Consider the following 25,525-nt stretch of genomic DNA (forward strand, 5'->3'; position numbering starts at 1 on the left):
CACAGCAGATAGAATACTCATCAGGTTTGTAACAGAGTATCCCATCTGCCAAACTAACTAAAGTTCCAAGTAATTAAATTGTTTCATGAACAATGCTTTAAAATAAGGCACTCCTGGCTAGTTAGTGAACATAGGCGGACACTGGGGGAGCCCAAAGAGACATGCCACTCTCACATTCTATTTTCACAAGTTCCTTTAGTCACCCTAATAATCTTTATATTTGACTGATTTCTAAGAACTTGCATTGAATGAGATGTTCTCACACAGATGGTGCTCATGAACACACAAGGACAATAACCCCCGGATTAATCCACCATCTCTCCAAAAATACAATATCACAAGGGAAGAGAGAGAAAGAATTAAAATGTAACACAGAGATGACCGCATATGAGAGATGTGCATAAAGGGTGGTATGTCCACAAAACATTAATGAGAAATTCAGCGGTAATAAGGAGCCAGCAGAGTTGGTACAGATAAGGGAAGTGTTCATGAAAACAAAAATAATGCACACTGTTGAATTAAGAATCATATCGGAGGGTGTGGCCATGATGTTACAGTGAGCAGTTGCTCTTCCTGGAGTGATTGCGATGTGCACCTGGCCTGAGCCCTGCAGCTCAGGCCGTAAGTGGGTGCCTTGTCCCTCTGAACACTGGTACTGCGACCTGAGGAGATGCTGAGCATAGATGCGGTGGAGAAACCTGACAGACACCCCTCCTTTGGCTTGCTGGAGGTTGGGACGCACTTAAGACAACAGCGATAGTGCTGCAAAATGGTAGATGCTACCTGCTACGCTGCCAACAGACCTGGAGATCTGACACCAGAGGATGGCAATCTGACCCCGTCACAGGCCTTAAACTGGTATAGGCAGAGGGGTGGGCAGGAACAAGCGGCAAACCTAAGAGGGCCTTGGAGGTAGTGAGTGGCTTTCAGGAGTGGAATTAGGAGTTGCTGACTGACATGAACCTTGAGAAGGAGGATTCATCATGGAATGTAATCCTGTGCCTGTAATGCTAGCAGTATTTGAGATGCTGCATGCTTGGCTGGTTGGCAGCATAGAAGATGGCTTGCTGTCCACACAATAACAACCTCCTTGTTGGTCCTCATTTGGGTGACATGCCAGACAAGTGGGAATGAGATTGCAGCAAGAGCCCTGAGCATCCAACTGCTGTGCCTTCTTGGTTTGGGGTAGAAGCCATTTCTCTAAATGCCACCATTCTACAGCTACTCACTTATGTAGGGATATAATCGGACAACTGATCGCATTATTATAAACAGGTGGCTTCCCTACTCAGTGGATCCCATGGCTTGGACTTTCCGTTTTCTTGTGGAAAGGGTCTTAGAGCAGAGCTCCATGTGGTGCCCAGGTGGCACTCCCTATGCCTCCAAAAAAACCAAACCTAAAATGGAGGGCTTTTTTCTACATAAGCAATACACCCACATAGAAGCAGCTCAGGAGTTGCTCCCTTGTATCCTTGTGCAAAGATTCAAACTCCCATCCCCACTTCTGGTATGGCACTCACTAAAGCATACCTCCTGACCTCCCTAAGTATGTACTTTTAAGACAAGGTATAGGTCCAAAATAAAATCTGAGCTTGCCAAAGGGTTACACGCCCTGAAAGAGTAATTGAAACTGAGTGCAAAGATTTTCTGAAGACCACCACAGACTCCTTCGAAACTAGAGAGCTGGACGTGGAATCCGAAGTGGAGAGCTTGCAACACTCAGCAGAAGCAGCTAAGTCCCCACAGAACGATCTGTGTACAATGAAGACCTGGAGAACACCTCCAGGTGAAAAACACATTTGCGTGCTCCTTCATAGCGGTCCACCAGAGTGAGGTGAAATTCAAGAAGGTCCATTGTGTTGGCCAGATGAGAAGTGGAGGACAACAGGTTATTGGGATATAATGATGAAAATTCATAGCTTTAAAACTAAATAGCATGCTATACGAGTGGTGAGATCTACAGAGTCTTTCCAGAGCTTCCAATGCCAGCTATGCCAGGCTATAACCCGAGAGACACTCCAGTAAAAGCTCAAGTTTCAACCCATCACCAACATATTTCAGAAGGGAACATTAGGTACAACTGGTCTTTTCCCTGTGGCATAGCTTTGGAGTACGTGGACAAAGCGAGTCGCTTCACTGAAAGAGAGAAAGCAGAAAAGGTCCCGTGTCTCACATTGCAGAGGGGGGAAAACAGGAGTTATACTTCAGATGACACATACATTGGAATAGCTGAGTGGGGGCTCGGGGACTGGACAGAAGATGGTCAGAGACAGTGTGAGATGGAGAAGAGCCAGAGACAGCACCAAGTATGACTAAATATACTGGACCTAGACCCTGCTCGGTGGTAACTAACACAAAGCTATCTGAGACTTGACTATGATGGTGGGGGTAGGCCTACAACAACGCTCTGTCTCTAAATGAAGCTCTGATGGGCTGTATCCTAACATCAGCAGTGACTGTACAGGAGCTAATAAGAAACCCAGGTTTCCAAAAGCACTCTTAAATGCTCACGCCAGAGGCACTGGGGGAGCAACACTTAAGTCAGTTTCACCAGCATGAGGATGACGGACCCTGGGTCTCCCAGTCATTGAGAAATCCCCTCATAGACTAATGTCTCCTACACTTTCATCTGTTGTAGACACTTCTACATGGTGATTTCATTTTATCTATACTGCTGTTATGTTTCATTTGGTTGCTTTTTGGAGGGTGGGGTAGACACTTACGGCCCATAACCTATGGAGCTTAAACACATGGAATGAGACCACTAAGAGTTGCCTCTACCTTAGAAACCCAAGTCTCTAACATAGTCATGGTTTGATTTTATGCTGAAAGGATATGGAAAAACCCTCTGTTAGTGGGTTTAGTTCTAGTCTCGCATCCTGCTGCCAAGTCCACTCCCTCAACAGTTTTGGGCCTCCCATCAAGGTCTCCCTTTGACACTACTGCCTCTCTATCAAGGTCTGCCCCAGCCACTAACCTGATCCCTGGGAAACCAAACTCTTCTGCAGACCTTATATGGGAGAGTTAAACCTAGCCTACCCACAGATGCATCACAGCAAGCAAATAGCATCATGGCCAATAAGGGGATGTACTCCCCTTACACGCTTACAATACCTTCTATTGACGCTTTACATTTTCCTGGCGCTTTTTCTCTTAAATCTTTAAAAATTCAACTCTATGGTTACCCTTTGTGAATTTGGGTCGTTTTGGTGTCATTGTATTTATTACATTTTCCTTTATTCTTATAAATTGCAGTGGGATTTTTATTGTGTTGTGTTTTTGACTTTTTTACTGTTTTGATATTTCTAAATGCTTTACACAATTCCCCTATGTTAAGCTTGTTTGTTTTGTGCTATAGCTACAGGGGTTGAGCTCGGGTTTAAATTACTGAAACTTTTGTCTGGGAATAACAGGTTAGTGACTTTATTACCTGTGGAGGGCTACCATCCACCTCAATTAATATTTCACTTTACAAAATCCTTGTAGAATTGTCTCTTCAAACAGACAGACTATGGGCACATATGAAGAGATCACTCACAGGAAAACCTCTGAGGGAGCTGGCTTTGAATCCTAAAACAGATAGACCAACTTATGTGTACTTGAGAACCCGAATAAAACACTACTCTTATGATTTGGGATAGCATTTGCAAGGGCTAAGGCCTCATCACCTTCCCGCTAACCCATACATCCATTCACAATTGATCCTTCACCGTAGCTGGGCCCCAGGCAATAGACTTTCATTGCTGAATGCATGTAGATAGCACCATGATCACAGACTTCTTTGAGAGAGGCGAATTAGATTATTCATGGGGTGTAAACAGATCTTCAGCTCAGAGGAGATCAAACGTTTTCACTATGTCTAAATTAGACACTGGGTGTTGCACCCGGCCGCGAAAACAACAGCAATAAGGGAACTTATCCTCTTCAAGAAATTGATCGCATGAGCAGCGGGCTTGAGGGCCACAGTCTCCGATATTTTTCAAATACTGGTAGAGGCTTCCTAGACCACAGAGGGAGAAAACATTGAGAGATGGAGGGGCATACTTGGTAGTGATATATTGAATAGATATTAGGAGCAGCTTCTGCAGGATATTAAGAATGCTCGGCTAGCACTTAAGGCAAAGAAGCATAGTACAAAGTCATGTACGACTAGTATCTCCACCCAGTGAGACTACACAAGATGCTCCCTAGGACTGCCCAACACTGTTGACAAGGCTGAGGATTTTCAACATAAGTGGATAGCTAGCCCTTTTATTATACCCTATGGGGGAAACTTCTGGTAGCTATTAAGGACATTTTGTGCTATCCCATTTCAGACGATATTTCAAATATTCTCCTGGGATTTTGTACCCCACTCTTAAAATACCAACTGAAACCTGATACAATCTCGATGTGGCTGCCCAGGGGAAGTACAACTAAGCTTGGCTTCCCAACAGAAGAGAATAACAAGCCTGACTTTTGAGCTGTGGCATTGATGGCTTTGAAATCTGAAGGCCATGAAGAGATTTACTTCTGCTCTCCAGAGCGAACATAACGACTGACTCCACTTGGAGCCAATTGCTCTCATATCTTTCTCTGTTTACTTCCATCCTTGTCGACTCACCACATTTAAAAACCCTAAATCTATTTACCTACTAAACTGGGGATGCAGTTGTTGTAGGAGGGCAGATCGCTGGCAAATAAGTTCATTTTTATTATTTAAACTTCATTTTCATTAACCATACAACACATAGTTGACATGATATTCGCTGACAAGTACAGAGTTCACAAGTGCAATTGAGACAGATGCCCTGATAGCATAACAATAGTCAGGGTAGATTACAAAAATACATTAATGGGTGTACAGCAAGAGGCAGACACACTCCTATCACAGGCAACTTAACTTCTGCACCATCCAACCCCGGGGGCCCACTAGACTCCTCCACCATGGCTGTTGCCACACAGGTGTGCTTCAAGATACAACGACCAACAGTTCTCGAGGCAGTATCCCACTGAATGAAAACCACAGAGCCAGTCATTCAGTAAAAAGCTTGCCATGCGCCAGAAACAGGGCTTAAGACTCTTCCCACCTTCACGCATAGCAGCAGCACCATCCTACACTTGTCGTAGGAGGTATTCTTGGGAGGGACCCCAAATGCACGTGGGAGCCTACGGATCGGCAGAAGGTCAGGGCAAGTTTTGGATTGAATATTACAATATGCCATATCCGCATGGCATTCCTGTATAGTTGGAAGAGAACCTTTCGCCCAGTGCATCGCTAAACAAACAAATTACGTACCTTTGGCAAAGCTTTTTCTGGTAAAGACCCTAAATCTAATCTAACCGCAGATTACTCACATTGCGAATTTCCCCAGGAGCCAGACTACATCCGGAAACTTTCATAGCAATTACCTCGTGCATCATCAGGTGGTGTAGTGGGACTCTTCAATGGGTCTACCCCACCATAGACATAACATCAGGTCACTATACCCACACCACCTTCGCGTGCTGACGTCAGTTTCTTTCTGATCTCCATCCGCGTCAACAAGCGAGGAGCCTTGAAATCAGAATATGGCAGTGGGCAGACTTTTACATTGGGATCTTGTTCATTAACTTTGTAACTCCATGCCACAGAATGGGGAGGAGGGTCAGTGAGAAATCTGTGGTTAGATCGAGTCTGTACCTGAGAAAAGGCATTACCAAAGGCATGTAACCTTTTCTCCTGAAAGAGATATCTAACTGCAGATTTCTCACCTTGTGAATAGATACCAAAAAGTTACACCATCCATGGTGGTGGGTCTGTGGAAGGCTCAAACACGTACATCCTGTAGGACTGATTGGAAAAAATTCCTGTCCCGCCAGATCTGGCAATCCAGGCACTAATGTTTAGTAAACATGTGTAGCAATACCAATGTCACAGCCTGGCAAATGTCTTAAACTGGCACACTGTGGGCTAGCACAGTGGTAGCAGACTTCACTCTGGTGGAATGAGCGTACATGCCATCACAAGACAAAATAATGCATAACTATCTCCAGATACATTGTGTTATATATTAAGGTCTGCTATGGGTTAGCTAAGAAGCAGCCCTTAATATATAACACAATGTATCTGGAGATAGTTTTGCATTGTTTTGTCTTTCCTAGCTCCACAGAACCTGGAAAAATGTTGGTTGTCTTGTTGGTACTCCTTGGTATGGTGCACATAGAGACTAATCGCCCTCTTAGGGGGAAGGCGATGAAGCTGTTCATCCTACTTGGAGGGATGGGGCAGAGCACAGAAAGCTTGCAAGATAATAGACTGCCTTATGTTGGAAGGTGTGACTACCTTGGGCAAGAATTCTGCTTTTGTCTGGATTACCAATCTATCCAGAAAGAAGGATACGTATGGTGGAACCACTGACAACGCCTGGAATTCACACACTAGCCTGGAAGTTGTGACGACGATAAAGAATGCTGTTTTGATGGGAAGTAGGCAAAAAGGACAAATGTGCACTGATTTGAAGGAGTGCACATTAGTTAAGTGAGTAACAAATGAATGTCCCACTGCTGCATCACAAATGGTGTTGGTAGGAACATATGGCTAAGCCCCTTCAGAAAACGCATCACAACAGGTGATTTGAAAAGTGATGGCAGATCGGGTAAACGTAAAAAGCACGAAAGGTAACCTTTAACTTGCCACATCGAGGTCTTGATGTGTTAAAGACCGACCAAATAAGAGAATGTAAGAAAATACCCTTTTTGCTTTGTCACCCCTCACGTTTTGCTGGATTTTATTGCTGGTGTATGGAATCTGAACAGTGGGCACTGTTATCCAGCTTGCAGTGTATGTGCTCTGATCCCTAAAACATGTAGAATTGGCTAAACCCTGAATGGCATATTTAACTTACCTATAAGTTAATGTATATGGTACCCAGTGTTCCCATGGCCTGTAAGTTAACTGTTACTAGACTGCAGCACCTATTGTGCTACCACTAAAGTGACAAGGCAAATCATCTCTTCAGGCCTGCCCTTGCAGACTAAGTATGCAGTTTAAGTCCCCTGCAAGATAGGTTCTGAATGCTTATAGGACAAAGTGCATCATATTTAAAAAGTAGGACATGTGTGCCTATGTTTTACATGTCTTGGTGGTGAAACATTTACAAAGTCGTTTTGCACTGTGGCAAAGCGGGCTCTCCCATTAAAAAAAGCACTGGGTTACATTATAGCACCTTATAATGCAAAATGCCAGTTTGGAATAACTAGAACAGTGATCCAGGGACTCAATTTAATAGTAATTTAAATCCAACCTAAAGATTAAGTCAGATTTTAAATCACTATTTTGAAAATGCCACTTTTAGAAATTTGACATTTTCCTACCTAGAGTCTCTAGTAGCCATTTCAAAGTTAATCCCCCACTGTCACCTAAAAGGCTGCTGGCCTCTTGCAAGGAAGTGTGAATATCTCCCAGAAAAAGGAACAAAAGGGCCATGCGGCAGGTCCGAGGTGTGGCCTCCCTCCGACAGGATGGCCTGGGGGTGTACCAACCATTCGACCGGACATCCTTGGCCTGGTTTTGCCTTCCATCCAAAGTGTTTTTGCTGGATTTTGGGCTCTGCACCCTTTACCACTGCTAACCAGTGCTAAAGTGCTTGTGCTCTCTCCTTTATACGTGGTAGCATTGGCTTACACCAAACTGGCAAATTTAATTTACTTGCAAGTCCCTAGTAAAGTAGTACTTTATGAACCTAGGGCCTGTAAATTAAATGCTACTGGTGGAACTGCAGCACTTATTGAGCCACACACTTAAGTAGCATTGTAAATAGGTCTCTGGCCTGCCATTGCAGCCTGCTGGTGCAGTTTTAAACTGCCATATCAAACTGGCAAAATAAAACCTTTTGACAGGCCCTGAGCCTTCCTTTTTAAAACAGAAGTCACTCCTAGGGTAGGCTTTAAACATCCCATAGGGCAGGGTACAGTGTACTTACAAAGTTGAATATGTACTTTTAACTTTTACATGTCCAGGTAGTGAAAAACTCAAATTTGTTTTTCACTACTGCAAGGCCTACCCCTACCATAGGATAAGATTGGGTTGACTTATCACATTTAAGTGATTAATTAATTGGGAGATTGGAATGTCGAGTTTGATGTCTAAGGAATTGTAATTTTAAACCCTCTTTAATGGTAAAGTCGGATTTAAAGTTACAATTTTGAAAATGCCACTTTTAGAAGGTTATGAACTATCAAGGGGGTGGTTGAATGAATTAAGTACTTTAACTGACCAGCAAAATATTTAATAAACTTGACCAGATTTCTTTAGAAGGAATTACGTCATAGCAGCTCAAAGGAGGCTAAACCCTTTCTGTATTGACATCTGGGTTTGCACATCATCTAATATGGAAAGGATTATTGTTCATAACATTTCTTTGCACATTCCATATTGATGAACACTGTTCATGAGTTCCCAGAAGGTTCGCGCCAATACATTTCAAACTGCAACTGAATGGTGGTTCTCTTCAGGGCAGTGGGCTTCTTCCAAAGCATTTTTAAGTATTATCTGAAGCTCTTCTTGGATTTGTTTGGTAGGATCTTGCACGATAACTCGATACCACTCTTTGTTGTAAACATGTTTCCTACCCTTGGCCAAATACTTCTTTTTGTCCCACACCACCACTGCACCTACTTTGCCTGCTTGCTTGATAACTAAGGTTTAGTTACATAAGAACAAAATGCAGCAGAGACCTCATGGTGCACTCAATTGAAACTGCACAAAAGATTTGTAAAAAAAAAACTGGCAGGTGAGATTGCTGCCCTGCAACAGGCTGTCAGAGACAACCAAACCGTTACTGAAGAGAAAACACTACTTGAGAAAATTGAAAAAAAAATTAACACATTCAGGGACAACACAATAAATGTAAAAGTCAACAAATCGGAGAAAGACCGAAAAGCTTTCCATATCTAAAAGACGATTATTATACAAGAACAGAGTCAAGAAGAGAACTAGTGGACTACCAGGGCAGATCAAAAAACAGGTTACTTACAACACAATTCAATTTCTTTTGTGTCCCTCTACCAATGCACCATTTATTGGCATATTTGTTTTCCTTTTAGGTTTTTCTAATGTTGTATGACTATCACGGTTCAGCTTTGGCAATGATATGTAAAAGAAGAGTGGTTATCCTTGTTCTAGACTGATTATAATGCTAACATTGTAACTGAAGAAGTGTAAAAATGAAAACTGGTCAAGTTTCTGAAATATCTTGTCCTTCAGTAAAACTACGTAATTCATTCAACCACTCCCTTGTTATTTTATAGTTTGTCTGAGGTCCACAGTGGTTGTTGTCAAGGGTCCACCCCCCTAAGGTTTGACTTTTAGAAAGTTGGCATTTTCTCACCTAACCATTTGGGGCCAGATGTATGGCCATTCCGTCTTGCAAGTCGCAAACTGCGATCTGTTGCGACGCGCAAAACAGAATGTACTAATGTGTCTTAAACACATTTAGCGATTCTCAATGATGTCGCAAATTACCTGTCTGATCAATATTCATGCAGCAGGTCGCAATTTTCTACCCATTAGGATTGGCCAGCCCTCAGAGGGATGCTGGCCTACTGGGGTCAGCAGACCACCATGTCTGTGACTGTTTTTTAAATAAAGCAGTTTTTTTATAAATGCAGCCAGTTTTCCTTAAAGCAAAATTAGATGAATGAAACGTCTGTTTTATTTGCTAAGAGTAGGCAGTGATCCAAATATTTTCACTGCCCAACATAATCGTTACCACCTACTTGAAATAGGTGGTAACTGCGATTATTTTGCAACCGCATTTGCAGTCGCAAAACAATCATACATACCAGTGCAACTCGCTAGCTATAATAGCCACTCTCAAACCCTATTTTGTGAGTCGGTAATAGATTACAGACTTGCAAAAATAGGGCTTGTATATACCACAACCCTTTTCAGCGGTCGCAAAATGGTAAGTTCTTCCATTTGTGACTGCTAAAAAGGGTCGTGCATCTAGCCCTTGGTGTCTGCAGCCTGTATCCTGGGTCACATAACTAGCTGTAGCTGTCAGCTGGTCTTTGTGTATTGTTACTGAACAGTGAGATAAAAAGGGGAATGGTGTTGGCAGGATGGGCTATCTCTAACCTGATAGGGGGCAGAGATTTCACTTACCACACTTGCACAGCACAAAGCATCTGCCTGAGCACACTTACAAGGATTTGACACTAGTCTTTTTTGTCCCCAGATAAACTGGGGCCAAGGCAGGGAAGCAGGAAACGCCAAGCAACTCTGGTGGTGGAAACCTCCAGAACCTTCTCCTACTTCAAAGTGGGCATGAGGTAAAAATATTTCACCCTCAGACCCAACTCTTCAGTACACCTCTGGACCTGTGGATACTATTTAAGCAGACTGCTGTGCTGCTCTGCTGCCAAAAGGACAGCTGCTGTGCTTGCTGAGAGGGTAGAATGGACCTGCACCCATCATCCCAGACTGAAGTGACTCTAAGGGCCAGCTGAATGACCTCTTGTTCTGTGCTATAGGGACACAACACACTCCAGAGGCTTCTCTGCATCTACCCAGCTGACATGCATCCTGGACCTGCAACTGGTTCTGCCTGAGCTCTGATGGAGAGAGTTCCTGATCTCTAGGAGGAAGTGCCCTTCAGGTCCTGGACCCTTAGTGTGGCATCAGTTGAGCTCCCTCTCCAAGAAAGGGAGAAATCCTGAAGTTTTTGCTCTTCATGACCATGGATGGGTTTGCTTGCCAACCACGCCGCCCGGCAATGCGAATCTCTGGTGAACCAGACTAGTCGCACCACAGCAACAGCCAGCGATGCCTGGGAACAGAAATCTCCAGCAACGACCGTCCACGATGCAAGGCAGGTTTTTAGTGCTACAGCAACAACCGCCCGCAATTCCCGGCCTGCTCTTCGCACTAGATCAACGACCATCCTTGACACACTCCCTGCTCCTTGCTCCCCAGAGAACGGAACACTTTGTGCTGGACTTTTGAAGGTAACTCTTTCAGCGAGACTAACCTGGTTCCTGTATCCAGCCAGCACTCCATCGCAGTCGGACTAAACTAGTGACTTTTAATATCTGGTCATCGCATGACCAGATAACCACGAATGAAGCTTTGTGCTTTTAGGCACTATACTTACCATAACTCTTTAAAATAGCATATCTCCGGTTCAATCGATTGGAATTTTGATGGTTTAGTCGCAAATAATGTATAACATTTTACTCTTTATCTAAATTGGTGTGGGATTTTTCTTGTGTTGTGTTTTCACTTTATTACTTTTTGAAGTTCTGTGTAAATACTTTACACATTGCCTCCAAGTTAAGCCAGACTACTTTTGTGCCACGCTACAAGAGGGTTGAGCACAGGTTAATTTGGGGTTCACTTGTGTTTCACCCTGACAAGAAGTGTGATTGACGATTGAGTCAGGTTTCACCCCCTCAACCAATAACCCCATTTCCAACACCCACCAAATGCACAAGCTTCAAAGGGAATCCCCGGTCACAGGCAGATGCAAGTTACACCTAGGCCTGCCCCTGCCATTGCCCAAGTAGCCAATCCAATTGAAAGGAAAACCAATTCCAGAACTGGTTTGCATGGGGGAGTATTTTCATTTCTCATGCTCCCACTTGGACCCAGAAGACTAGACTCCAAGCTATCAGATAAGTGTAGGAAGCCCACTTTCATGAAGAGTCCTACTGATCAGTTCCAACTGGATTTGCTCTAGACTCTGCTGGTGGTACCTCCTGGAAGGAGTTCTGACTCCCAAATGATGTTCCTAAAGTCCTGGTGTCCTTGAATAAGTGTTAGAGTATACTTCTCCTACCTAACCCTAAAACCTGGGACTTAGAAACTTTAAGGATTTTTGCATGGGGAACCGACAGAAAACTGTAAGAAACCTGCCAAGTCAATCAGACTAATGTGCGTTGCCGCTGGGCCAAAGATACAGGTTGCTCCGCACAAAACTTTTCCACAGAGGCCGATCCATTTCAATGGGCCTGGTGGAGCCTTGTTATGCCACAGCTTGCATCCTTGTCTTGTCAGAGGACTCCGAACTCCCAAAAAATGACCTAGTCAGAATGCAGAAATCTTCAACAGGAGATGGAGCCAAAAGTATCTGGCTGATGAGTCATTCCCGCTGTGCGAATTTTGAATTTCTTCTGCTCAGAGCTTTCCTGTCAAAAATCAAAGGCTTCATTGGAGCTTGGACGACAGCTATCCAGCCTCAAAGAACCCATCTCAGCAACAGCCTGCTGTCTTGCCCCACTGAGGATTTTCGACTTCCATTTCAGAGACTAAGTCAGAAGGTTAAACTCTCGACCAGGATGAATTTAGTTTCAGTATCTGACCTGCACTCCATCGAAGTCGGCCTTAATGCATGCCTATGTACCGGTCAAGTGCAACCAAATGACTGTATCTGGTGCTTAACGCTTTTTGGCACTATTTTAACTTAAACCTTCTAAAAATCATAAGTTGTTTTTTTTAGTTTTTTACTTTTGATACTGATAAAAGCTTCACACATTTCTCCTAAGTTAAGTCAGTCGGCTCTTTGCTACAGCTGCTAACGGTTGAGCTCAGGTTTAAATTGAGACTTAACAGGACCTAGTAAAGAACTATGACATTATTACTTGGAAAAAGCTCACATCCCTGCAACGAATAACTGACTTTCCCACAGAGAACATCTGATAACTGTGCATTCATGGGTTTGATGTATCAGGAGGAACACCAGACAGCAAACGTCTCCCAGCGACCTGTGTAAACAGATTTGAGTAGATGGATGCCAAGATGACACCAATCACTTCAGGAGAAAGGTTGAAGACCGTCAACTGTCACTGCTTAATCTCCACACACAGAGGTTTAGGTTGTGCAGGGTTGGGTGAAAGACTGGACCCTGCTGCAGCGACAAGTGGTCCTCCTGAAGGGGCAGCGGATCAGATTACAAATGTTCATAGCCAAATGTCCTCGGTAACACACTTTTCTCATCCAGTCCAGACCCACTGGGTTGATGTGTGCCTGGTCTGTCTGTCTTGATCTTTTTCAGTGCTCTGGACAGGAGCAGGAGGGGAGGGGTGTACAGGAGACCATCAATATTGGCGGCAGGCATCCCCAAGAGAAGACTGCATTGAAAACTCTGAAGTACAAAAGCCTGAACACTGCAAGTTCTCTGCGGTGGTGAATACATCATGCTAGGTTTTGCCCCATAGCTGGAAGATGTCCCGTGCCAAATAGGGGTATAACTGCCATTCGAGATCCGCTAGGCAATGACGGCTGAGTGCGTCTTCCCTGGCATTTAAAGATCCTGCCGGGTGCTGGCCAGTCAGGGAGATGCCCTGAGCATTCAACCAGTCTCAGACACACAAGGCCTACTGGTACTTTTTATATTGCTCCCTTGGCTAAGAGAGCTTGAATTTCTCCATGGAGTAAGAATAAGTGGTTCTATGGGAGACATTGTGGTTTGGGTGGCATGTCTGTGGGGTAGGAAAGAAAGGCTAGGGAGTATGTGTTTTCTCAAACCCTATTTTGTGAGTCGGTAATAGATTACAGACTTGCAAAAATAGGGCTTGTATATACCACAACCCTTTTCAGCGGTCGCAAAATGGTAAGTTCTTCCATTTGTGACTGCTAAAAAGGGTCGTGCATCTAGCCCTTGGTGTCTGCAGCCTGTATCCTGGGTCACATAACTAGCTGTAGCTGTCAGCTGGTCTTTGTGTATTGTTACTGAACAGTGAGATAAAAAGGGGAATGGTGTTGGCAGGATGGGCTATCTCTAACCTGATAGGGGGCAGAGATTTCACTTACCACACTTGCACAGCACAAAGCATCTGCCTGAGCACACTTACAAGGATTTGACACTAGTCTTTTTTGTCCCCAGATAAACTGGGGCCAAGGCAGGGAAGCAGGAAACGCCAAGCAACTCTGGTGGTGGAAACCTCCAGAACCTTCTCCTACTTCAAAGTGGGCATGAGGTAAAAATATTTCACCCTCAGACCCAACTCTTCAGTACACCTCTGGACCTGTGGATACTATTTAAGCAGACTGCTGTGCTGCTCTGCTGCCAAAAGGACAGCTGCTGTGCTTGCTGAGAGGGTAGAATGGACCTGCACCCATCATCCCAGACTGAAGTGACTCTAAGGGCCAGCTGAATGACCTCTTGTTCTGTGCTATAGGGACACAACACACTCCAGAGGCTTCTCTGCATCTACCCAGCTGACATGCATCCTGGACCTGCAACTGGTTCTGCCTGAGCTCTGATGGAGAGAGTTCCTGATCTCTAGGAGGAAGTGCCCTTCAGGTCCTGGACCCTTAGTGTGGCATCAGTTGAGCTCCCTCTCCAAGAAAGGGAGAAATCCTGAAGTTTTTGCTCTTCATGACCATGGATGGGTTTGCTTGCCAACCACGCCGCCCGGCAATGCGAATCTCTGGTGAACCAGACTAGTCGCACCACAGCAACAGCCAGCGATGCCTGGGAACAGAAATCTCCAGCAACGACCGTCCACGATGCAAGGCAGGTTTTTAGTGCTACAGCAACAACCGCCCGCAATTCCCGGCCTGCTCTTCGCACTAGATCAACGACCCTTGCTCCCCAGAGAACGGAACACTTTGTGCTGGACTTTTGAAGGTAACTCTTTCAGCGAGACTAACCTGGTTCCTGTATCCAGCCAGCACACCATCGCAGTCGGACTAAACTAGTGACTTTTAATATCTGGTCATCGCATGACCAGATAACCACGAATGAAGCTTTGTGCTTTTAGGCACTATACTTACCATAACTCTTTAAAATAGCATATCTCCGGTTCAATCGATTGGAATTTTGATGGTTTAGTCGCAAATAATGTATAACATTTTACTCTTTATCTAAATTGGTGTGGGATTTTTCTTGTGTTGTGTTTTCACTTTATTACTTTTTGAAGTTCTGTGTAAATACTTTACACATTGCCTCCAAGTTAAGCCAGACTACTTTTGTGCCACGCTACAAGAGGGTTGAGCACAGGTTAATTTGGGGTTCGCTTGTGTTTCACCCTGACAAGAAGTGTGATTGACGATTGAGTCAGGTTTCACCCCCTCAACCAATAACCCCATTTCCAACACCCACCAAATGCACAAGCTTCAAAGGGAATCCCCGGTCACAGGCAGATGCAAGTTACACCTAGGCCTGCCCCTGCCATTGCCCAAGTAGCCAATCCAATTGAAAGGAAAACCAATTCCAGAACTGGTTTGCATGGGGGAGTATTTTCATTTCTCATGCTCCCACTTGGACCCAGAAGACTAGACTCCAAGCTATCAGATAAGTGTAGGAAGCCCACTTTCATGAAGAGTCCTACTGATCAGTTCCAACTGGATTTGCTCTAGACTCTGCTGGTGGTACCTCCTGGAAGGAGTTCTGACTCCCAAATGATGTTCCTAAAGTCCTGGTGTCCTTGAATAAGTGTTAGAGTATACTTCTCCTACCTAACCCTAAAACCTGGGACTTAGAAACTTTAAGGATTTTTGCATGGGGAACCGACAGAAAACTGTAAGAAACCTGCCAAGTCAATCAGACTAATGTGCGTTGCCGCTGGGCCAAAGATACAGGTTGCTCCGCACAAAACTTTTCCACAGAGGCCGATCCATTTCAATGGGCCTGGTGGAGCCTTGTTATGCCACAGCTTGCATCCTTGTCTTGTCAGAGGACTCCGAACTCCCAAAAAATGACCTAGTCAGAATGCAGAAATCTTCAACAGGAGATGGAGCCAAAAGTATCTGGCTGATGAGTCATTCCCGCTGTGCGAATTTTGAATTTCTTCTGCTCAGAGCTTTCCTGTCAAAAATCAAAGGCTTCATTGGAGCTTGGACGACAGCTATCCAGCCTCAAAGAACCCATCTCAGCAACAGCCTGCTGTCTTGCCCCACTGAGGATTTTCGACTTCCATTTCAGAGACTAAGTCAGAAGGTTAAACTCTCGACCAGGATGAATTTAGTTTCAGTATCTGACCTGCACTCCATCGAAGTCGGCCTTAATGCATGCCTATGTACCGGTCAAGTGCAACCAAATGACTGTATCTGGTGCTTAACGCTTTTTGGCACTATTTTAACTTAAACCTTCTAAAAATCATAAGTTGTTTTTTTTAGTTTTTTACTTTTGATACTGATAAAAGCTTCACACATTTCTCCTAAGTTAAGTCAGTCGGCTCTTTGCTACAGCTGCTAACGGTTGAGCTCAGGTTTAAATTGAGACTTAACAGGACCTAGTAAAGAACTATGACATTATTACTTGGAAAAAGCTCACATCCCTGCAACGAATAACTGACTTTCCCACAGAGAACATCTGATAACTGTGCATTCATGGGTTTGATGTATCAGGAGGAACACCAGACAGCAAACGTCTCCCAGCGACCTGTGTAAACAGATTTGAGTAGATGGATGCCAAGATGACACCAATCACTTCAGGAGAAAGGTTGAAGACCGTCAACTGTCACTGCTTAATCTCCACACACAGAGGTTTAGGTTGTGCAGGGTTGGGTGAAAGACTGGACCCTGCTGCAGCGACAAGTGGTCCTCCTGAAGGGGCAGCGGATCAGATTACAAATGTTCATAGCCAAATGTCCTCGGTAACACACTTTTCTCATCCAGTCCAGACCCACTGGGTTGATGTGTGCCTGGTCTGTCTGTCTTGATCTTTTTCAGTGCTCTGGACAGGAGCAGGAGGGGAGGGGTGTACAGGAGACCATCAATATTGGCGGCAGGCATCCCCAAGAGAAGACTGCATTGAAAACTCTGAAGTACAAAAGCCTGAACACTGCAAGTTCTCTGCGGTGGTGAATACATCATGCTAGGTTTTGCCCCATAGCTGGAAGATGTCCCGTGCCAAATAGGGGTATAACTGCCATTCGAGATCCGCTAGGCAATGACGGCTGAGTGCGTCTTCCCTGGCATTTAAAGATCCTGCCGGGTGCTGGCCAGTCAGGGAGATGCCCTGAGCATTCAACCAGTCTCAGACACACAAGGCCTACTGGTACTTTTTATATTGCTCCCTTGGCTAAGAGAGCTTGAATTTCTCCATGGAGTAAGAATAAGTGGTTCTATGGGAGACATTGTGGTTTGGGTGGCATGTCTGTGGGGTAGGAAAGAAAGGCTAGGGAGTATGTGTTTTCTCAAACCCTATTTTGTGAGTCGGTAATAGATTACAGACTTGCAAAAATAGGGCTTGTATATACCACAACCCTTTTCAGCGGTCGCAAAATGGTAAGTTCTTCCATTTGTGACTGCTAAAAAGGGTCGTGCATCTAGCCCTTGGTGTCTGCAGCCTGTATCCTGGGTCACATAACTAGCTGTAGCTGTCAGCTGGTCTTTGTGTATTGTTACTGAACAGTGAGATAAAAAGGGGAATGGTGTTGGCAGGATGGGCTATCTCTAACCTGATAGGGGGCAGAGATTTCACTTACCACACTTGCACAGCACAAAGCATCTGCCTGAGCACACTTACAAGGATTTGACACTAGTCTTTTTTGTCCCCAGATAAACTGGGGCCAAGGCAGGGAAGCAGGAAACGCCAAGCAACTCTGGTGGTGGAAACCTCCAGAACCTTCTCCTACTTCAAAGTGGGCATGAGGTAAAAATATTTCACCCTCAGACCCAACTCTTCAGTACACCTCTGGACCTGTGGATACTATTTAAGCAGACTGCTGTGCTGCTCTGCTGCCAAAAGGACAGCTGCTGTGCTTGCTGAGAGGGTAGAATGGACCTGCACCCATCATCCCAGACTGAAGTGACTCTAAGGGCCAGCTGAATGACCTCTTGTTCTGTGCTATAGGGACACAACACACTCCAGAGGCTTCTCTGCATCTACCCAGCTGACATGCATCCTGGACCTGCAACTGGTTCTGCCTGAGCTCTGATGGAGAGAGTTCCTGATCTCTAGGAGGAAGTGCCCTTCAGGTCCTGGACCCTTAGTGTGGCATCAGTTGAGCTCCCTCTCCAAGAAAGGGAGAAATCCTGAAGTTTTTGCTCTTCATGACCATGGATGGGTTTGCTTGCCAACCACGCCGCCCGGCAATGCGAATCTCTGGTGAACCAGACTAGTCGCACCACAGCAACAGCCAGCGATGCCTGGGAACAGAAATCTCCAGCAACGACCGTCCACGATGCAAGGCAGGTTTTTAGTGCTACAGCAACAACCGCCCGCAATTCCCGGCCTGCTCTTCGCACTAGATCAACGACCCTTGCTCCCCAGAGAACGGAACACTTTGTGCTGGACTTTTGAAGGTAACTCTTTCAGCGAGACTAACCTGGTTCCTGTATCCAGCCAGCACACCATCGCAGTCGGACTAAACTAGTGACTTTTAATATCTGGTCATCGCATGACCAGATAACCACGAATGAAGCTTTGTGCTTTTAGGCACTATACTTACCATAACTCTTTAAAATAGCATATCTCCGGTTCAATCGATTGGAATTTTGATGGTTTAGTCGCAAATAATGTATAACATTTTACTCTTTATCTAAATTGGTGTGGGATTTTTCTTGTGTTGTGTTTTCACTTTATTACTTTTTGAAGTTCTGTGTAAATACTTTACACATTGCCTCCAAGTTAAGCCGGACTACTTTTGTGCCACGCTACAAGAGGGTTGAGCACAGGTTAATTTGGGGTTCGCTTGTGTTTCACCCTGACAAGAAGTGTGATTGACGATTGAGTCAGGTTTCACCCCCTCAACCAATAACCCCATTTCCAACACCCACCAAATGCACAAGCTTCAAAGGGAATCCCCGGTCACAGGCAGATGCAAGTTACACCTAGGCCTGCCCCTGCCATTGCCCAAGTAGCCAATCCAATTGAAAGGAAAACCAATTCCAGAACTGGTTTGCATGGGGGAGTATTTTCATTTCTCATGCTCCCACTTGGACCCAGAAGACTAGACTCCAAGCTATCAGATAAGTGTAGGAAGCCCACTTTCATGAAGAGTCCTACTGATCAGTTCCAACTGGATTTGCTCTAGACTCTGCTGGTGGTACCTCCTGGAAGGAGTTCTGACTCCCAAATGATGTTCCTAAAGTCCTGGTGTCCTTGAATAAGTGTTAGAGTATACTTCTCCTACCTAACCCTAAAACCTGGGACTTAGAAACTTTAAGGATTTTTGCATGGGGAACCGACAGAAAACTGTAAGAAACCTGCCAAGTCAATCAGACTAATGTGCGTTGCCGCTGGGCCAAAGATACAGGTTGCTCCGCACAAAACTTTTCCACAGAGGCCGATCCATTTCAATGGGCCTGGTGGAGCCTTGTTATGCCACAGCTTGCATCCTTGTCTTGTCAGAGGACTCCGAACTCCCAAAAAATGACCAAGTCAGAATGCAGAAATCTTCAACAGGAGATGGAGCCAAAAGTATCTGGCTGATGAGTCATTCCCGCTGTGCGAATTTTGAATTTCTTCTGCTCAGAGCTTTCCTGTCAAAAATCAAAGGCTTCATTGGAGCTTGGACGACAGCTATCCAGCCTCAAAGAACCCATCTCAGCAACAGCCTGCTGTCTTGCCCCACTGAGGATTTTCGACTTCCATTTCAGAGACTAAGTCAGAAGGTTAAACTCTCGACCAGGATGAATTTAGTTTCAGTATCTGACCTGCACTCCATCGAAGTCGGCCTTAATGCATGCCTATGTACCGGTCAAGTGCAACCAAATGACTGTATCTGGTGCTTAACGCTTTTTGGCACTATTTTAACTTAAACCTTCTAAAAATCATAAGTTTTTTTTTTTAGTTTTTTACTTTTGATACTGATAAAAGCTTCACACATTTCTCCTAAGTTAAGTCAGTCGGCTCTTTGCTACAGCTGCTAACGGTTGAGCTCAGGTTTAAATTGAGACTTAACAGGACCTAGTAAAGAACTATGACATTATTACTTGGAAAAAGCTCACATCCCTGCAACGAATAACTGACTTTCCCACAGAGAACATCTGATAACTGTGCATTCATGGGTTTGATGTATCAGGAGGAACACCAGACAGCAAACGTCTCCCAGCGACCTGTGTAAACAGATTTGAGTAGATGGATGCCAAGATGACACCAATCACTTCAGGAGAAAGGTTGAAGACCGTCAACTGTCACTGCTTAATCTCCACACACAGAGGTTTAGGTTGTGCAGGGTCGGGTGAAAGACTGGACCCTGCTGCAGCGACAAGTGGTCCTCCTGAAGGGGCAGCGGATCAGATTACAAATGTTCATAGCCAAATGTCCTCGGTAACACACTTTTCTCATCCAGTCCAGACCCACTGGGTTGATGTGTGCCTGGTCTGTCTGTCTTGATCTTTTTCAGTGCTCTGGACAGGAGCAGGAGGGGAGGGGTGTACAGGAGACCATCAATATTGGCGGCAGGCATCCCCAAGAGAAGACTGCATTGAAAACTCTGAAGTACAAAAGCCTGAACACTGCAAGTTCTCTGCGGTGGTGAATACATCATGCTAGGTTTTGCCCCATAGCTGGAAGATGTCCCGTGCCAAATAGGGGTATAACTGCCATTCGAGATCCGCTAGGCAATGACGGCTGAGTGCGTCTTCCCTGGCATTTAAAGATCCTGCCGGGTGCTGGCCAGTCAGGGAGATGCCCTGAGCATTCAACCAGTCTCAGACACACAAGGCCTACTGGTACTTTTTATATTGCTCCCTTGGCTAAGAGAGCTTGAATTTCTCCATGGAGTAAGAATAAGTGGTTCTATGGGAGACATTGTGGTTTGGGTGGCATGTCTGTGGGGTAGGAAAGAAAGGCTAGGGAGTATGTGTTTTCCACAATCTGGAGTACCAACCGTTGAGTTATTGTAATCTACATCTTCAAGTGCCTAATTTATTATGTGGGGCATAGCCCGGTTCAGAGTGGGCATACTGTGTAGGTCTGGATGGTGGAGCGTGGGTTCCTTAATCCAACAAAACAATACGATCCCCTTCCAGCATCGGTGACGTCTGGGTCGATACGTGAGCCAGTACCGTTTGTCGTGGCACCAACTCTGCGCTGGACACAGAATCAAATGTGGGAAGGTGGATGGCTCTTGTCCCAGATTGGGTAGATCTTAAGTCAGAGGTTTCAAGGTGATGTTGAGGGGCTTAGTAGGAATTGAAAATGGATCAGCGGACTGTAGACCAACTGGTGGCCTCCTTGGGTTCCCTGGTACAGTAGACACTCCGAAGGGATCTGGTGTGACACCAAAAAAGTGGTCCACGGCTACCTTCCGCTGGTTGAGCTTTAATGGCATTGAAATCCGTTCGGTGTGGCACAGAAGTGGGACTAGTGCCGGAATACATTATGAATGGGGGGCAGAGGGGAGATGAGACGAATCCATGGATTAGAGGTGCGGGCATCCTGTGACTCAGTGTTGGGAATAATGGGACAAAAGAGACCCATGCTTTGATATTTATGCCTCTTATCAAACTTCCTTGACTTCCGAGTCCCATTACCTTGATGAGGACTGGTCACAGGAACGGCCTCGGGAGTGGGAGCGTGTTTGCGCCCTCAGCTTGAACCGGGACCATCGTGCCTTCAACTTCAGCCATGAACATAACTGTTAGTCTTCCGAAGACTGAAATAGTCCCCTGTATGTTGCTTTGGGTGAACCCCTTTCACCTTCTTCACCAAACCTTGAAAATCCCAACACATTTAATCACTTTAGAACAAAAAAGAAAATGGAGAAAGACTCTAACCACAGAGTTACTTGAGAAAATCAAACGTGCATTATCGTGGTCATGCTGAACTTGATTGCAATACTTTACATATAAGCTAATACATGCATGTAGTGACTAGACCGTTAGCCAATTTCTGAATATACTTAGACTATTCATAGGCTTATTACCTGGATCTGGAGGCTTGTTTATCAGCATAGTATGCATGGCCATGATATTTGGTCCGGTGAAACATTGCACATATTTCAAAATCTACAGACAATAAAAAAAGATAGATGAAATTAAGACTCTACTCATTTGTTACATTGTTTTTATTCGCCTAAATTGTTCTTATATTTTTTTTACAAATGTATTTATCCTTCAGCAATAAGTATTATAAAAATCAATTTTAGATTTCAGGAATAAAATCACCAAAGTTAAGTCCTCTTAATAAAGGAGACAATTTTAACACATAACAAATCAAAACCAACAATGGGAACAAGTACACCGGTGAATTGCACACTATTCTGAAAATCAGAGTGCCGATCTTTCATACATCTACTTCATACAACTGCACATTGTTAGACCAGACTTCCTCCCAACCTTTTGCCTGCCTCTCTCCACTTTACTGACCTCGTTTTTGCTGGTATTAGGACTTTACCACTGCTAACCAGTGCTTGTGCTCTTTTCCCTAAACATGGGTTCATTCCCCAATTGGCATAATTAATTTACTTAGAAGTCCTTAGTAAAGTGGTACCCAGGGCCTGTAAATTAAATGCTACTAGTGGGCCTTCAGCACGGATTGTGCCACCCACACAAGTATCCCTTTTACCATGTCTCAGGCCTGCCATTGCAGAGCCTGTGTGTGCAGTTTACACTGCACTGCCCACCTGGCAAAATAAACCTTTTGCCAGGCCCAATTTTTCCTTTTTTATACATACAAGCCACACCTAAGTTAGGCCCAGGACAACCCAGGGGCAGGGTGCAATGTACATAAAAGGCAGGACATGTACTTTTAAATTTTATATGCCCTCCTAGTGAAATTCTCTCAAAGTCATTTTCACTACAGCATGGCCTATCTCTACCATAGGATAACATTGGGATTACCTTTTTACATTTTATAAGTGTGATTTTCAATTGGGAAGAGATAAAACTTCCAAGTCTGATACCTCTGAAATCCTAATTCAAAATATGTGAAAGTCAGATTTTGAATTACAGTTGCAAAAGGGCAATTTTTAGAAAGCCATTTAACCATTTGGTGCCTGCTGCCTGTCTCTGACCCTATATCCGGGGTTTGTGACAGAGGGGCTTTGTGCATTCCCCCTAGACAGCCACACACAATGGGAGCTTAGTCTCACCTACACCTGAACCTGAATAGGCCGTGTCTTGTCCCCACACAAAGGGCTGCATACAACCCTGTAGTGAGTCTGGCGCCAGTGCAGAAAGGGCAGGACGTCTGTGCACTTCAAAGGCCCGTCACTGAAGACTCCCTCACTTCCTTAGGCCTAACTGGGTATAAGTACTAGACCTCTGACACCACCACTGGAGTAAGTTTCTGGACCTCTGAAGATTCTAGAAGGAAAAAGGGCTGATGTGCTGCTGAATGGACTGCCACTCTGCTGCACTGCTGTTTTGCTAAACTCATGCCATGCTGTCCTAACCTGCTGCCTTTGTGACTGGGGAGGAAGACTGAACCTGCATCACTTGAACCCAGAGTGACCCCAAGGGTTAGTTGGCTGGCCTCCTGATCTGAAGTGTCAGGGACATAAAAGACTTCCAACCAACCTGCGTCTGCACCTGGCTATCTGTGAGTCTACCCTGCCAAGTGGTGCTACCCCAGTCCTAGAACCTTGGAAGTGGGCCTAAGGTGTTTCTCCAGCAGAACCGATACATCCTTTGCTGAGCGACGCAAACCCAAATAGAACCGATGCATCTCCTCGACTAAGTGGTGCATCTTCGAGCTCAACTGATGCATTGGTGCGGATTGAACCCATCGCTAAAGACTCGCATCACCACTGTATCCCGCATTTTGGGACCTGCGCATTGCCTTCAGAACGACCACTGCACAATGCTTTTCCTGGCACGAGCTCCTCGCATCCCTCACCGATGGCAGCCTTGACAACAACGATGAACCTATGCATGGCAGCTTCAATGCTCATCAGAACAGGAGCATTGTGCCTGCTGAGCCTCCCATCTTCGAGACCGGCAGTCGTTTTGCATCACAAGCCCAGTCGACGAGATCTTCGACATTGACACATCAGATCTCGCACTGCAGCTTCCTCCAGCACCAAGGGCAGCACCTTGGCAACCGATTCCCATGGAGCATGGGAGTAATGGCCCAAAAGGCATGTGGTGTTCACGGACAGGCTGGTGGAAGAAAACATATTTTTCCCCCAATGTATCCAACCTTTTGGATTCCCTGTCCGGTGGGGTGTTAGGGAACACACCAGGATTTACATGGGAGGTAGAGGCTCTCTGCGATAATGTGTTTTGTGAGGAAATTTGGTGTCCTCTCGAGCGGGCAGTGGCAGCAGGCAATCATCCTGTTCACAGGAGCCCCTGTGCTGGGCTTGGATCAGGTCCCAAGCAGACCGCCGGTCAGGGATTCATTGAAGGGGAGAAGCGGTTCTGAGGGGGTCAATCCCGGCTGAAGCCCCTCCATCAAGACGTTCGTCTTGACTACCACTGAGAGTAGGCTGAGGTCTAGGACCTCGGCCGCCCTTCTCATCCCTATTGTAAAGGACGGTCCCTCCTCATTAGCCATGGTAGGGGGAGAAAGCATGCCATTATCTTGAGCAGTGTCCAGTCCACTGACCTCAGCCAAGTCCTCACACCAGTCCATATTTGTCAGAACCATGTTAGCAAGTGTGCATTCAAGGTACATTAATCACACCAGAGACTAATGAAGAGAATTATCAAATACCCACAATGGAGAAATCACTGTTCTTTCCTGAAACTACTTTTCCATCCAGTGGTTAAGCTCCTGCAGAGTCCAGAATGCAAGAATTTCAAGATGGCAGCATCAGAAAATCTGAAGTTAAAGTTACGGTCTAGACCTCATGAGCGTGAGAGAAGTGTTTAACAATGATGCGCCTACGCAGAAAGCGCATTTCAACGGAATTCCTAAAGGAAGAAGCAAGGTATCCGCTTTGTCTGTAACTAGAAAATTCATCAGATTTAAGTAGTGTCTCATCATTGCTGTTGCCTTCTCGTGCAACTATGAATTCCTTAGTGAAAAGAGACCAGTGTTTGAGAAATACTACAATATCAGTGGTAATATCGATTTTGAGAAAGTGTTGAGGCGACTAAGGATGAAAATGAGATTATCTATTGGATTATATATCAGTAGCGGCCAGCTTTAGGGCAGAGTTTTGGGGCGAGGGTGGAAGAAGTGGTGGTGGGAGTGGGTGAGAGAGAAAGATCGAAAAAGAAAAAGAAAAAAGAACTTACCTGCCGCTTGCAGCCCGCTGGTCTACGTCTGCACCTGTCCTGGCTCCACTGCAGGCAGAGGCTCTCAGCCTCCCCTAAGGCTAATCCTGAAGCTGCTCTAATGCATGAGGCCAGCTTCAGGATTGGCCTGAGCACTGATGATTTGCGCTCCCAGGGAGACTGGGAGCCTGTGCTTTGCGGTCTCAAACCCAGCAACGCAGCTGGATTGGAGATAGCTCAGTGCGCATGTGGGTTTGGCCGACCCGAGACAGAAATCCAAACAAAAAATGCGCACTGTTAGCAGTGCTGCCCACGACTCCCTTCTCATTGACTGCCCCCGCCCCAGGATGTAGCACGTCGAAGTTGAAACATAAAATTATTCTAAAATTGTTTCATTATGGTTTTATTTCTCAACTTTTGAAGCTGCTGGCAGGGGGGCGATGCTCCTCCGCCACAGCGGAGGAGCGGTCGTGTGTGTGTGTGTATATATATATATATATATAT

General features: G+C 45.2%; 1 protein-coding gene across 1 annotated transcript in view; it reads right to left on the reverse strand.

Moving 5' to 3' along the window:
* Positions 1–25,525, reverse strand: part of PHYH (phytanoyl-CoA 2-hydroxylase) — a 340,738-nt gene that overhangs the window by 165,264 nt on the left and 149,949 nt on the right. Inside the window, exon 5 of the mRNA XM_085652961.1 lies at positions 21,784–21,865. Within this exon, the coding sequence (XP_085509087.1) occupies positions 21,784–21,865 (82 nt within the window). The remainder of the gene's footprint in view (positions 1–21,783; positions 21,866–25,525) is intronic.

Source organism: Triturus cristatus, chromosome 4_1 (genome assembly GCF_964204655.1).
Source record: "Triturus cristatus chromosome 4_1, aTriCri1.1, whole genome shotgun sequence".
In the NCBI taxonomy this organism is placed as follows: domain Eukaryota; kingdom Metazoa; phylum Chordata; class Amphibia; order Caudata; family Salamandridae; genus Triturus; species Triturus cristatus.